Below are 14,345 nucleotides of genomic sequence, written 5' to 3' on the forward strand. Positions count from 1 at the left end.
GCTTCCTGGGAGTTAGGAAAACACCTGTTGCTGTGATTGTCTAGCGCTTAGCTTGAAGATCTACTTGAAAAAAATTTTTACCTTTGAAGAAGAAACCAGTTTGCTCCTCTTTTCACAGCCAGCAGGCTCTGAGCATAGTACAAAGCAAACCGTGGGTTTGTATTATTTGTACTATTTGTAGTGTGTGTTCAGCTTTAGCTGGATGTAGTCCCTTCTGATCCCTGTATACAGCCATAGTGAGAGCTTGAGACTTACTTGCCTTGCTAGCATTAAGTCCTTCGTTACCATTATATTGTGGTATGTTGGGAGCGGCTAGTTATCGCCCATTATGCCACGGAAACGTGTTGCCAGTTAAGACGATTAAACTGTGTATTTGCTTTGATGTGTGTAACTCTTTTGACTTTTCCTGTCAATATTCTGGGGTGGAATAACAGGCTCAATCTCTGTGTGGATTCCTTGTTGTTAAGATTCCTGAACTTGCCACAACATATTTCATAATATTTATAGACCAAATTTCTAGGCCCTACCAAGGGTCAGTGGAGGATTCAGTGGTCGTAGAATCTCATCTCTGGATCTCTGCAGCATACAATCCTGTCTGTTGTTGTGAAGGGAGAGCTAAACCCTGAAGCTTTTATTTATAGGTGATTCTATGTTTCTGCCCTCCTCACTAACTCTGGGTAGTGACTGAAAGAATGAGATCATAGATACAAGAATACATAAGACCTGTTCCCTTCCAAGCCAGTGCAACCCTGGATTTCTCCTCTTTGTTTCTTATACTGGCCAGGTCAGTGTGGTGTTTTCTACAGTACGATTGAGCCTCTGACTAGGTTTGTTCCTGCTTCACCAGAACATAACATATGGTGTTAGCTTTGAGAGGTTTAAGAGAGAAGTGAGTGTCACAACAGATGGATTATAAAAGTTAGAATCTCTTAAAATTGCAGGGAGAAGTAGAACAATAAATTTTTTCATACCATCATAACACAGGAAAGGGTAACGATTTCCACAGGGCAAATCATTCAGCTCTGTTGGCCCTGAACCACCACACAGTATTGGTCAGTGTACAAGTTGTTTGGTTGGTCTTTAAGCCAGATCAAAAACGCATGTGTGGTGCCAACATCAATATTCTTATCCTTCATGGACCACTTCCAGCTGTAAACATTATCATAAAGCCCGATCCATGCCCAGTAACCATCAGTGATGTCATTTCTGTTTTGTACAATGGTCAGAAGCAATTGGTTGATGTCATTGTTGTAGATAGTGACCATGTCCGTGAATCTTCCTCTGCAGTGACTCTGAGCTTCAGTCCAGCTCATTCTCTGGTTCACAAAGTGATTTTCTCTGAAATAGAGAGAAGTAGTGGAAAGTCCTGCTGATACAAGATAAAAGATTTTTAATTGGGATACTGTGAAATAACACTTGGAAAGATTGTAAAAATATAAATAAACTGCCATCAATCTATTAGCTATCTATCTCTCAATCTAAAATTAATTATTTGTATATGTTTTTATGTGGTTTATCATTCTTGAATAAGGTTTTTTTTTTTAGATAACAAAGCAGCTACAAACAGAGAGCTACACTAATGGACCGTACTCATACATTTACATTTGTTTTTAATAACCAACTTTTGGTTGCACCCTTATTCTCTAGGGGCCACCACAGCAGGTAGCCCCACATATCTGATTTGGGAAAATGGCACATTTCCCCAGATGCCCTTCCTGACAGAACTCCCAAGGGATTTGTGTCTCCTTCTAGAATCTGGGGATCTTTTGCTTGTTAAAGAACCATGAAAACTACTACACTACAGAACCACTAACAATGACTTGTACTTGTTCCTATGTTGGGCTACCTTATGTGAACCCTTAGTATGACAGTATATCTACTAGAGATGGACCGATCCGATATTACGTATCGGTATCGGTCCGATACTGACCTAAATTACTGGATCGGATATCGGAGAAAAATAAAAAATGTAATCCGATCCATTAAATATCACGAAAGCACCTCACAAAACTTGCAACACGCCGTAACTCACCTCAGAACGTTAGCACGTCGGAGCAGTATGCATCACGTGATAGAGCGGCTGTGGCATGCAGGACCTGTCGGTGGTCTGGATAGCATGTGGAGCTTCGCTAGCAACCCGGCATTTCATCTCCGACAAAGTTATCCCCGAGAGAAGTAAAGCAAGTGTGTAAGTCCATCTCTGAATGTTTGTAAAGCATTCCTGCGTTAAGCTTAACAAACGATATATGGAGCGACTGCCTCTTCTTGCTGCTACTTCAATCATGAAACTGCTTAACGATCAGCTGATCGGCTTTTCTGTCGCCAGTCGTGTCTCTAGTTTGCTTTTGGCCCACTTTGCACCAGAAAGAGGAAACCAGCGGCTGAACAACAGCAGCACGTTTAAGCTTGATCAGCTGTTGTTAGAATGTATTTAATATTACTTTCTACTCGAGGATCTTTTTCTACGTAGCTGACGCTGGTAACTGTGCAGGGGCGGATCTAGCAAAGTTTAGCCAGGGGGCCGATAGGGCATTAACAGGGAAAAGGGGGCACAAAGACATACTTTTCTTTCTTATTCTCATTTAAAATGTCTAGCTTTTAATAAATAATTATCTGACACCCAAAGTTTTAATTTGATGTAAAATGAATAGAAGTCAATTACTGTATATAGTAACTATTAAGTCTAATATACCCTAGTAAGCTATAGTACTTTTTCCTTTGGGAAGGTACCATCTGTGCAGTCTGCAATTTTGTTGAAGAAAGATGTTGAATCTATTTAATATTTCTTGAAAAATAATTGATTTCTGTGCATTTTTTTTCACACTGCATCAAATTAAGGTTGATTACGTCGATTAAGCATCATGAGGTGGCGCGTGAGGGGTGGTTCCCTATTTTTTATTTATTTATTTTTGTTGTTGCTGGGAGTTGGAGCCCTATTAGTTAGGTTGCTTAATATTTATGCTAAGTACTCTTTAAAATACCAGAATAGGGAGGATGGTGTAGGTTTAAGTTTATTAGATTGATCAGTATTGCTGAACTATGAAATTTTTTTTTTTTGCATACAGGTATAACAGAATAGCTTTAGTGTAGTTGTTGTTGTTTTAAACTTGAGTATGAACTTATACAAAATGCAGCAAGATCTTTAAAAAACAGTTTTGTTGATTAAAAAACACTATATCGGATTCATATCGGTATCGGCAGATATTCAAATTTATGATATCGGTATCGGTATCGGACATAAAAAAGTGGTATCGTGCCATCTCTAATATCTACATTAATTTTGACTATTTATTATTCATTACTTTAACCTTCCTGCCTTCTTGGGACCTTTTTGTGCCACTGCTATGTGTTAAATGGCTGCCATTTCCACTGTGTTCAGTGGAATATAACCAAACTTGCCACAGGATAGTTTTTACCTGTCAATGTTAATATTCCAGTGTGAATTCCTTAAATCAGCCTAAAATGGCTGAGCAGCAGAAATCCCCACACCCATCACCCTGGGGACCATTTTCTGCCCATTGACTTCCATTATAAACGCTATTTTTCAACCCCAAATTATCATCATATAATTTTATTTTTTCTTCTTTTCTTGGATGTCAATGAAGACTCAGGGCCTTGAAGTTTTAATTTTTAAATTGCAAAAAAAATGCAAAAAAAATAATGGCAGGTCAAAATGTATGTTGGTGCCAATCTTTGGTCCATCTAAAGGCCTACTTATAATGACAATCACATATTACTTCAACTGGTTTTTTGTGGAAATATTTAGTTTCGTTTTTTGGTTTTTGGGGCTTATAACACAGGGCGCTCATGTAATAACACTGGGATTTGAAGGGTTAAAACAACGAAAATATAATTAAAACTTTACATGAATATTTCAGGGAGAAGTAGTTTTACAAGGTTGGCTAATTTAAAGTGGAATAAAATATGGATATATGGTCTTTTTATGGCGTGGCTGAGAATGGTCCCTAGGGTGATGGGTGTGAGTTTTTTAAAGGATGGCAGGAGGGTTAAATGAGAGTTTAAGACATTTAACCCAAATGATACTATTCTGTTCATAATTGTGTGAGGTATTGATATTACTGTCTCGGTCGTTGTGTCCTTGGGCAAGACACTTCACCCGTTGCCTATTGGTGGTCAGAGGGCCCGGTGGCACCAGTGTCCGGCAGCTTCGCCTCTGTCAGTGCGCCCCAGGGTGGCTGTGGCTACAATGTAGCTGCCATCACCAGTGTGTGAATGTGTGTGTGAGTGGGTGGATGACTGGATGTGTAAAGCACTTTGGGGTCCTTAGGGACTAGTAAAAGCGCTATACAAATACAGGCCATTTACCATTTACTGGCCTGAGAGACGCAGGATGACCGGTATCTTGGGTTCTTCCATTCTTAAAATTAAAAGCTGCTGTATTAAAATTTCCAGCTCATTATATATATATATATATATATATATATATATATATATATATATATATATATATATATATATATTAGTGCTGTCAATAGATTAAAAGAATTAACTGTTTATTTATTTTATTTATTTAAAAATTCTGTAATTAATTGCGATTAATCTCAATTACTTGATCAATAGCCTGGTTACAATTACAGTTTTTTAATACTTTCTGTCGGTCAACTGTTCCATCTTGTTATTTTTTTAATACTCAATTTCCCATCGAGAGGACCAATGTGCGTTTATTATCTTCCATATTGAGTTGATTTGTTCAGCTGCCCGTCACGACCAGATCAACTGCCCATTTAACTCTACTTGGACAAACTGCCCGAAATGCGTTGACAGAAACATTTCAGGGATATTGAGTCATTCTGCACTCCATGCACTTCATTTATTTTACTTTCAAATGAAGATGACCTGATGGGTGGGACATATACTTCTTCAGAAGTGTAGATAAGAAGCAGCAATGGCTTTTATTTTTGTCGTTTTTATTAAGAGATTATGGCAATAATGTGCGTATTGAATAAAGAAGTGTGAACATTTCATTTATATCTTTATATTGCTAAGGAAATATAGCAAATAAAGATTTTAAAAAAGTGCAGTCTACATAAGCATATGAAAATTAAGGCATTCTAACAACACTGTAATTTTAAAGCTAACAAGCCAGTACTTGTAATGTTTCACCTTTTAATCTAGCCATTTAATCTTGTTTTTATGTGCTTCAACTTCGAGATATTCGAATGCAAAACACAGAAAAAAAGAAGTGAAAGTGGTATTCAAGCTGTATACGCCTACAACTCATTCATTTAATTTGTTCTTATTCATGAACAGTTTAAATGATGCAATGTACAAAGGGGGGAGGGAAATGATTTAATAACAACAAAACAACTGAAGTTGTGAAGGAAAACAAAAGATCAAACACATGGGATTAATTTAGCTTTTACAGTCAATTAACCTTTATATTTTTCTTTATTTTTTTCTTTTTGGTTGGAATCACAGTTTCGTTTCGTTTTTTAAATCTTGACTAATCCCCCCCGTCCCCCACCCCCAATTTTTCACACACAAATAATTTGGTATTTGTAAAAACAAAGCTATTTCTTAATTTTGAACCAGATCCTCCAGGGAAATTTTTCCATAAGGATCTTAAGAGTTTTGTTTCTTTCCCCCGACCTGACCCATTAAAATTGACAGCTATACCTTCTGAATCCCACTTTAACCATTTCTCTACTCATTTTCCTATTTAGAGGAAATTATGGCAACAGAAAACAGAGCAACTTTTTATTGTTTTCCTTTGTTTTCTCTGCTCATGTTCTACCTAACTGGTATGAGCTGAGTAGATTTATTAAAATTTAGATTTAGACCAAAATAAAGTTTGTGTTCCCATCTACAAATATTATTTTATGTCATGAATATATTAAAAGGTTCAGTTTGCGCTGCACAAAAATAGCTGTTAGAATTGTTCTTCAAATGGCAATTTTTTAATTTCTTATACTTTTTCAGTTTTACTCGAGTAAAGAGGTTCCAGCTTTTACTGGACTAATTTTTAACAGTAGTGTCCGTACTTCTACTTAATAAGTACAAAAATACAGAATGCCTGTACATTTGCCACCTCTGCCTCGTGAAAGAGATGATGATGTTTTTGGTAGCGTTTGTATGCCTTTGTGTGTTGAATGAATTCTGATAAAACTTTTGCCTTACATCCACCAAGTCAATGATTTATTGGTCAAAAACTGACAAAAATTTGTAGAATCTCTGATTCTTACAAGTGCGGTGTGTTTTCTCAGCATATAGAAAGTTCCATATAAAGATTTAAAATACGATGCCATGTTTGACCTCTGACCTCTAATTCAAGGTTGATCTGAAGGTCAAAGTGCTCATGCTATATGGAGCTATTTAAAACTATGTTTCCTACTCCCATTGTTTGTATTGACAACATATAGGAATACAGGGAATGATATATTATGGAACGGTACTTGACCTCTGAAGGTATCGACTCAAGTTATTCATGTGGAGTTATTTACAAATCAGTACCTATTACTCATGACCTACACCTACATAAAGTCTGTGTAATGAAAGTAAACATCTGTCGTGCTACCTGCTACAAACTTCTTAAAGTGTGTTTAAAAAGAAGAAGAAGAAAAAATGAATTTGTCTAAAATACAATACTATTCCCTTCAAAGTAAATATTCCCCAGACAGTGATGGTGGTTTGCACTCTCAGAGTGGTTCTTCTTAGTTATACAGTTTGCCTCCAGCAGTTTCTGTTTAGTACTTCTTAGTTTTCCACCATTTTGTTGCCCCATCCCAGCTTTCTTGAGACTTGTTGCTTAAAATGAGGCCTTTTCTCAGTTTAAACATTTGATGTTTTCTATTTTTCCAATATGGATTATATGAATATGGATCTCTGTATATGCTTGTATATTTATATTTTTTGATCGTACAAGTTGTGTACGGCATCTGAATGGCATGTCTTTTGTATGTTGTGTATAGCATGTCTCTGGAAATGCAAACCACAAAGGAAATGCAAGTTATCGAAATTAGAAACAAATTCAAAGAAGCCCAAGATTTATTCCAAGAGTAGACAACATAGGCATTGGAAACAAATTAGCAAAAGCTGGGATATTTGTTTGATTTGTTTGTATGCATCACATTTTGCACAGTTGGTTGGGATACAATTTTGTCCGTCTCATTCTTTACCCTGGAAAGAGCTGTGAACTTTAATATAGAGGGGATGATTAGACATCAATAACGCTCTAATGAAGATGAAGTTGCTGATATAACCAGTGACTGGGAAACTATTCTCTCATATAGTTTGTTCTAATAATTACGTTATATTAAAAGTAAAAAATGAAGACAGAGAAAAGTCTTGTAATATTGTGCTATTGACTCTGAATAATTAAAAGGTCAAATAGCTTGCTGGCATTTGTCGTTATCATCTACAAGTACAGCACAAAGGCTGCTGTTAATTTTTAATGGGTTACAGCAGGATCTAAAGGCTACAACACTGCTTTTAGTTCACAAGCACTGCGGTTGTGTTCAGAAACTTGCTTACATTCTTAATTCATAGCATGAATGTCGTGTTAAACATATATACATATACCCACACTAATGTTTGGTTAGCTTTTGGTGCATTTCTGGGTGGATGTTCGATGACTCTTTTTGGCAAAATTTGTAGAACTCATTTTAGCTGGTTTGTTTTTCTGGCACAGTATAACTATTAAGCATAGTCCACAGATTTTCAATAGGATTGAGGTCAAAGTTCTGGTAAGGGTCTTCCAGATGGATTAAATTAGCCCACTCCAAAACCAGCTCTGATGTATGTTTGGGATTATTTTCCTGTTTGAACAGCCAGTTGTGTTCTAGTTTCAACCCTATAGCCATTGATTTGAGGTGAAGAATTAGGAGGTACTCCTCCTTTCTTATTCCATCCACTTTGTGCTATATACTATCGATATACTAGCACCACTGGCAGCAAAACAGCCCCAGACAATGATACTACCACCACCATGCTTGACAGTTGGTACAGTGTTCTTAGGTTTAATAGCCTCAACTTTACTCCTCCAAACACTGTGGACAGTGATACTGGTATTCCAGCAGTTTCCATTCCGTGGCATGTTTGAGCCTTGGTTGCTCCTGTATTGTTCCAGAACATCCCAACCAATTTTCTCTCATTTGAGAGTGATGGTTTGCAACTCCAAAGTCTGGACTGTATAATTGTTTGAACTGATGATCAAACACTCATCAGTTTAGTTCAGGTACCTTAGAGGTTCACTGAGATCTAAGAAGAACTTTTCCACTGATTTGAGCACTGGTCAATCCAGTAAGTGCTGTCAAAAAGTCCTTTTTATCCTGGCAGAGAGAAACCACCATTTGTAGTCAATCATGATCACTAACAAGAAGCTAATAGATATTAATCTCATCAAATTAAAAGAAATGCAGAACCTTCAGAACCTAGAAGTACTTTTTTCTCTTGATTCTTATTTTTCATTCTTATTTCTTAAAATGATTAAAGGCAAAACTGTCATATTTTGAGGTTGTTTAATAAAAAACTAGCATTTCCACAGCAAGAAGATCCAGAATTCAAATCCACCATTTGCCTGGAGCCTTTCTGTGTGGAGCTTCCATGTTCTTTCCGGGTACTCTGGTTTCCTCCCACTGTCCAAAGACATACAGTTAGTGGGGTTAGGTTAACTGGGGATTTAAATTGCCCATAGGTGTGCATGTGATTGAGAATGGTTGTTTGTCTCTCTGTATTGGCCCTGCAACAAGCTGGCAACCGGTCCAGGTTGTACCCTGCCTCTTGCCCTATGACAGCTGGGATAAGCACCAGCCCCCTCGTGACCCTAAAATTAGATAAGCAGAAGAGAATGGATGGACGGTGAGTTTGCTCCATGTGTTTAAACCAAACCTGTTTTACTGAAAGTTTACTTTTGCTAATTTGTGACTTTACAAAAACATGAAAACATGGTTTCACAGAATGTTAAATACTGAAAAGCATACTAGTATTCATAAATGTTTAATTTCTTCAAGTAAGGCTGTTAAACCTTTCAGGTACCAAGTGTACTGTGATAGTATTATATTTTTGTTCATAAATAAAAGATTTTGAAATTAAAAAGAAATGCAAAGAAGTTCATATTTGGTTTTAGACACCATTAGTACTAACAAATGAATGAATGCTAGTCGCTTCTTTGTCCTGTTCTGTAAACTTTAAAGTAGAAGGGAAAAACTAAACATCAGACATAAAAAATGTCTTCTGCATATGAAGACAAACTTACTGAAATAAAGAGTGACTGTGGAAATATCCTCTCAAATATTTTATTCTTTTAATGTTAGATTAAAATGGAAAAGTCTTGTAATTTTCTGCTAGCGACTCTAAACAAGTAAAAGGTTGTAGAGCCTGTCAGGGCATTTGTCCTCATCATCTACAAAAAATATAACACTTCTGTTGAAGCACCGAGGCTGCTGTTACACATAGTTTTTAATGGGTTACTGCAGGATCTAATGGCTACAACACCACTTTTAGTTCATAGGTGCTATGTGCCAGCCTTTAAGCTCTCATTTTTCAAACCATAAGAAAATAAACACAAGTTCTTCTTTAGCTTGTTCCTCGAGGTTATTCATGATTCATGTTATTCATTCACCAACACACTGGTCCACTGCAGATTTCGAATTGTATCTATACAAAATCATAATTTTAGAGAGGTCAGATAAGAATACACTGCCATTCATATTTTTATAATGCTTCATTTTAGTATTACATCACTGTTATGGTGATAAAAAGAAAAGGCTTTAACTGTGTACTAACTGTGTATGATTTTCTCATGAAAATTATTGCGACTCTGACTTTTTAAGGTAATATTAGGTGGGTTAGATGGAAAATATGAAACAGTTGTTCCACTTTGCTCTCTAATCTTCTGCTGCAATTGACTTCCAGAAGTTTAAAAAATATTTCATTATAAAAAAAGATGCATGTACCCTAAAAGTTAAACCCTCACAGACTCAAATGATGTCACATATCATCATCATTATTGTGTTATAGTTCAGTTCTTATCGCCATAGAGAAACTTATGGGACAAACTGTTTAACTTGAATATCTTCTGGGTTTTTGTCTTTACTCAGATTTGATATGACATCAATTAGAAAAGATGTAAAAGGAAAATGCTCCTGTGAGTTCATGAAAAGGTTCTTTTTTCTTGTAACGTGAAGCCTTGGCTCTCTTTACAGTTTGGCTCTCGTTTCAGTTCTGTTTGCTCCTGTTTTCATACACACCCAGCTTAACCTGATATGAACTGCGGACGTGAAGGTGTGCATAAAGGATATGAACTATCTAAGAAAGCCCTGATGCATCTCATAGCCTGACAAAAGAACAATCCTGAACCTTCATGAATCGTTGATTATAACATTACCTCTAAAGGATGCACTGAAGGATGCAGATTTAAATTTTAAGCAGGTCAGAGTTCATCTGTGCCGTCACGCCTCCTGCGTTTCTTATGGTAACTTTAGACACTCCTCCAAAGTATCTTGAAGTTTGTCAGTCCTTTTGATTGCGTGTGGGCCTCCAGCTAGAGAAAATGTTCCATATTAAAAATATAGACAGGGTTAACTGAAGTTGAATATGCATTGTTGATAAGATACTTTCCTGCTGTAGAACCTGCTGCTGGATCTGTGCACTGTTCATGTTCCCCTCTGACTGAATCTTAACTTTCAGTATCGTTTGATTTGTTACTGCTATAGAATTAAGTGCATTACACACAGAGACACACACCACCAACAACAAAATGAAAAACATTAGCATTAGCACATAATGGCGGGATACTACAGTGTTTGTATTTAGGACCTCACCTTTGAAACAGTAGAAAGAGAATCTGGAGTTGCATTCTCCATCATACCATTTCCACAAGTCTAAATTAATCAGTGTGCAGGATTGTTGTAATAAGTAGTTATTAGGCTGAGAAGGGCCCCAGTTAGTGAACATAGAGGTACTGTTGTCTGACCAGGAGGTCCAGGGATCTCTGTAGAGGCCGATCGGTGTCTGTGTAAACCCTGATCCTGTGAATGCCAGAGCTATGTTGGATTTTTCCCCATTGCTTCTTATGCTGGCCAGGTCTGTGTGGTGTGTCCTGCAGTATGACTGAGCTTTTGGCCAGGTTTGCTTTTCCTTCACTAAGACGTAAATTGTTGTGCCATTGGCTTTGAGAGGTTTAAGAGAAAACAGGTGTCAAAACAGGTGCATCGTGCTCATGTTATCTTAAACTGGTAGGGATAAGTCCTTAGACTTTTTCTTACCATCAAAACACAGGAAAGGGTAAGGAGTATCACAAGGCGCATCGTTCAACTCTTTTGTTCCTTCAGTTACCATACAGTGTTGATTTCCATTTAAATTGTTTGGCTGACCTTTAAACCAGGTCAAAAATTCATGTTTGCCATCAATATAAATACTCTTATCCCCCCTGGACCACTTCCAGCTGTAAACATTATCATAGAGCCCTATCCATGCCCCAGCAACATTGATGTCATTTCTGTTTTGTACCATTGTCATAAGCAACTCATTGATGTCTAGAGGTGGGGGAAAAAATCGATACTGCGTAGTATCGCGATATTTTGTTTGCTAATAATGTATCGATACAGGGACAGCAGATATCGATATTTTGTTCCAAAAACTTCCAGTCCACCAGATGGTGCGGTTGAGCTTTTTCTCTAGTGAGGTCAGCAGAGGTTAGGTCAGCACATGGGAAAATAGATCAAACAAAGGTGGAGGAAGAAAAAGAGATCAGGAAAGCGCCATCTGCGTTTAAATCAAATGTCTGGACGTACTTTGGATTTTTTAACAAGGATGGAACAAATGAGATGGATATGACACACGGGATTTGCAAGGTGTGTCATATGAAAATAAAGTACTCTGGGAATACTACGAACATGAGGGCCCATCTTACACGGCACCATCCAAAGATAGCATTAACCGCGGACGGGAAAGCTAGCTCTGAATCAGCTCCACTGAAAAATCAACCAACGCTGGACACTCTTAGCTTAGCAAAGCTATCTCCCAATTCAGAGCGAGCTAAGAAAATAACACAATCTATCACGTACTTCATCTGCAAAGACCTGCGTCCTTACAACATTGTGGAAAACGAGTGCTTTTCTTACATGATCAAGATGCTGGAACCCAGGTATGTGATACCATCACGACGTTTTTTCGCAGACACAGCCGTACCCAATCTCTACATAGATGTGAAGCGTAAAGTTGAGGAAAGTTTGACTTGTGACGCATGGACCTCGCGGGCTGTGGATTCATATGTGACTATAACAGCTCATTATCTCACAGCGGACTGGCAACTGCTGTCTTACGTTCTCCAAACTCGAACATTACATGAAAGTCACACCGGAGCGAACATTGCAAATCTCCTGCAAAATGCAGCACAGGAATGGGGGATTGCCGACAAAAATCTGGTGGTTGTCACCGACAATGCTTCTAATATGACAATTGCCACTCAGCTAGCGGGATACCTGCATGTGAAGTGTTTCGCCCATACGCTCAATCTGGCATCACAACGAGCCTTAAACCTGCCTGCAGTAGCCAGGGTCTTGGGAAGAGTGCGGCGCATAACTGGGTTTTTCAATAGAAGCACAGTGGCAAACCACGCTCTGGAGCAAAAACAGAAAATGTTACAGCTCCCAACTCACAAGCTCAAGACCGACGTCTGCACGAGATGGAACAGTGCTTATGACATGCTCCAGCGTTTCCTTGAACAACAACCTGCGATTTGTGCAGCGCTGCTGTCTCCCGAAGTCAGAAAGAGTAGCACAGATATCTTTACTCTAAACGAGACGGATATTGGGAACACTGAAGAAATTGTCCGGGCCTTGAAGTCAATGCAAGTCGCGACTACTGTGATGTCTGAGGAAAAGAATCCTACTCTGTCTCTCGTAGCACCGCTGCTAGCACAGCTGTTGCACGACACCCAAGACAACATTGGTGACACAGCGCTGGTCAGAAACATCAAGCAAAGTATCAGTCAAGATCTTAAGAAGAGATATGCCAGCACAGTCGAGAGGAACACCCTCTACACAGCATCAGCTCTCGACCCACGCTTTAAAACCCTGCCGTTCCTGTCACTGGAGGAAAGACAGGAAACCTATGCCAGAGTGGTTGCTGAGGCTATAACCCTTCAGGTAAGCAAACATTCTGGTGTTATAATTTAAATAACTTACTTACAATATTAGTAGATCGGTGATATTTTTGTCATATTGGTAATATTCTATTTAACAATTAAATACATTAATTATAATTTGCTAACATATTACTGCATACTAAAAGATATGAAATATTTATTTTCTTCCTCTCTCTGTATGTGTGTGGGTTTTCTACAGGAAGAAAAGAGGCAGCAGCCCATCTGTGAGCCAGAAGCCCATGAACATCATGAGAAACCTGACGAGACTGAACAAAATCTCAGACCCCCTCTCATACCAGCCAAGATGAGGAAGTCTTGTGGGTTAACAGACTTGCTTGGTCAGACTTATGGTGATGTTGGAGCCCCACCAAAATCATTATCTGCCACAGCTGAGGAGGAGGTGAAAAGATACCAGGAGGTCACGTCACTGGCACTCACAGAATACCCACTAAGCTGGTGGAAATCCCATGAGGAAGTCTATCCTTTCCTGGCCACACTGGCAAAAAGATACAGTGGGGCAAAATAGTATTTAGTCAGCCACCGATTGTGCAAGTTCCCCCACTTAAAATGATGACAGAGGTCAGTAATTTGCACCAGAGGTACACTTCAACTGTGAGAGACAGAATGTGAAAAAAAAATCCATGAATCCACATGGTAGGATTTGTAAAGAATTTATTCGTAAATCAGGGTGGAAAATAAGTATTTGGTCAATAACAAAAATACAACTCAATACTTTGTAACATAACCTTTGTTGGCAATAACAGAGGTCAAACGTTTACTATAGGTCTTTACCAGGTTTGCACACACAGTAGCTGGTATTTTGGCCCATTCCTCCATGCAGATCTTCTCGAGAGCAGTGATGTTTTGGGGCTGTCGCCGAGCAACACGGACTTTCAACTCCCGCCACAGATTTTCTATGGGGTTGAGGTCTGGAGACTGGCTAGGCCACTCCAGGACTTTCAAATGCTTCTTACGGAGCCACTCCTTTGTTGCCCGGGCGGTGTGTTTTGGATCATTGTCATGTTGGAAGACCCAGCCTCGTTTCATCTTCAAAGTTCTCACTGATGGAAGGAGGTTTTGGCTCAAAATCTCACGATACATGGCCCCATTCATTCTGTCCTTAACACGGATCAGTCGTCCTGTCCCCTTGGCAGAAAAACAGCCCCATAGCATGATGTTTCCACCCCCATGCTTCACAGTAGGTATGGTGTTCTTGGGATGCAACTCAGTATTCTTC

The 14,345-nt window shown here is 38.5% G+C and overlaps 1 protein-coding gene across 1 annotated transcript; it reads left to right on the forward strand.

Moving 5' to 3' along the window:
- Window positions 1-11,855: 11,855 nt before the first annotated feature.
- Window positions 11,856-13,634, forward strand: LOC146610143 (E3 SUMO-protein ligase ZBED1-like). Its single transcript, XM_085346177.1, has 2 exons — window positions 11,856-13,109; window positions 13,308-13,634. The coding sequence occupies exons 1-2, from the start codon at window positions 11,856-11,858 to the stop codon at window positions 13,632-13,634; spliced, it is 1,581 nt and encodes a 526-aa protein (XP_085202303.1).
- The last annotated feature ends 711 nt before the right edge of the window (window positions 13,635-14,345 follow it).

This window comes from Diplotaxodon limnothrissa, linkage group LG22 (assembly GCF_057381915.1).
Source record: "Diplotaxodon limnothrissa isolate DT_005_m linkage group LG22, D_limnothrissa_male_GT1.1, whole genome shotgun sequence".
Classification (NCBI taxonomy): domain Eukaryota; kingdom Metazoa; phylum Chordata; class Actinopteri; order Cichliformes; family Cichlidae; genus Diplotaxodon; species Diplotaxodon limnothrissa.

What these genes read in the sequence shown, in the direction of transcription:
- LOC146610143 (XM_085346177.1), top strand. Translation starts at nt 11,856, where the DNA reads ATGAGGGCCCATCTTACACGGCACCATCCAAAGATAGCATTAACCGCG. An exon ending in CTGAGGCTATAACCCTTCAG is followed by an intron (nt 13,110 to 13,307) that starts GTAAGCAAACAT and finishes GGTTTTCTACAG; the next exon opens with GAAGAAAAGAGGCAGCAGCC.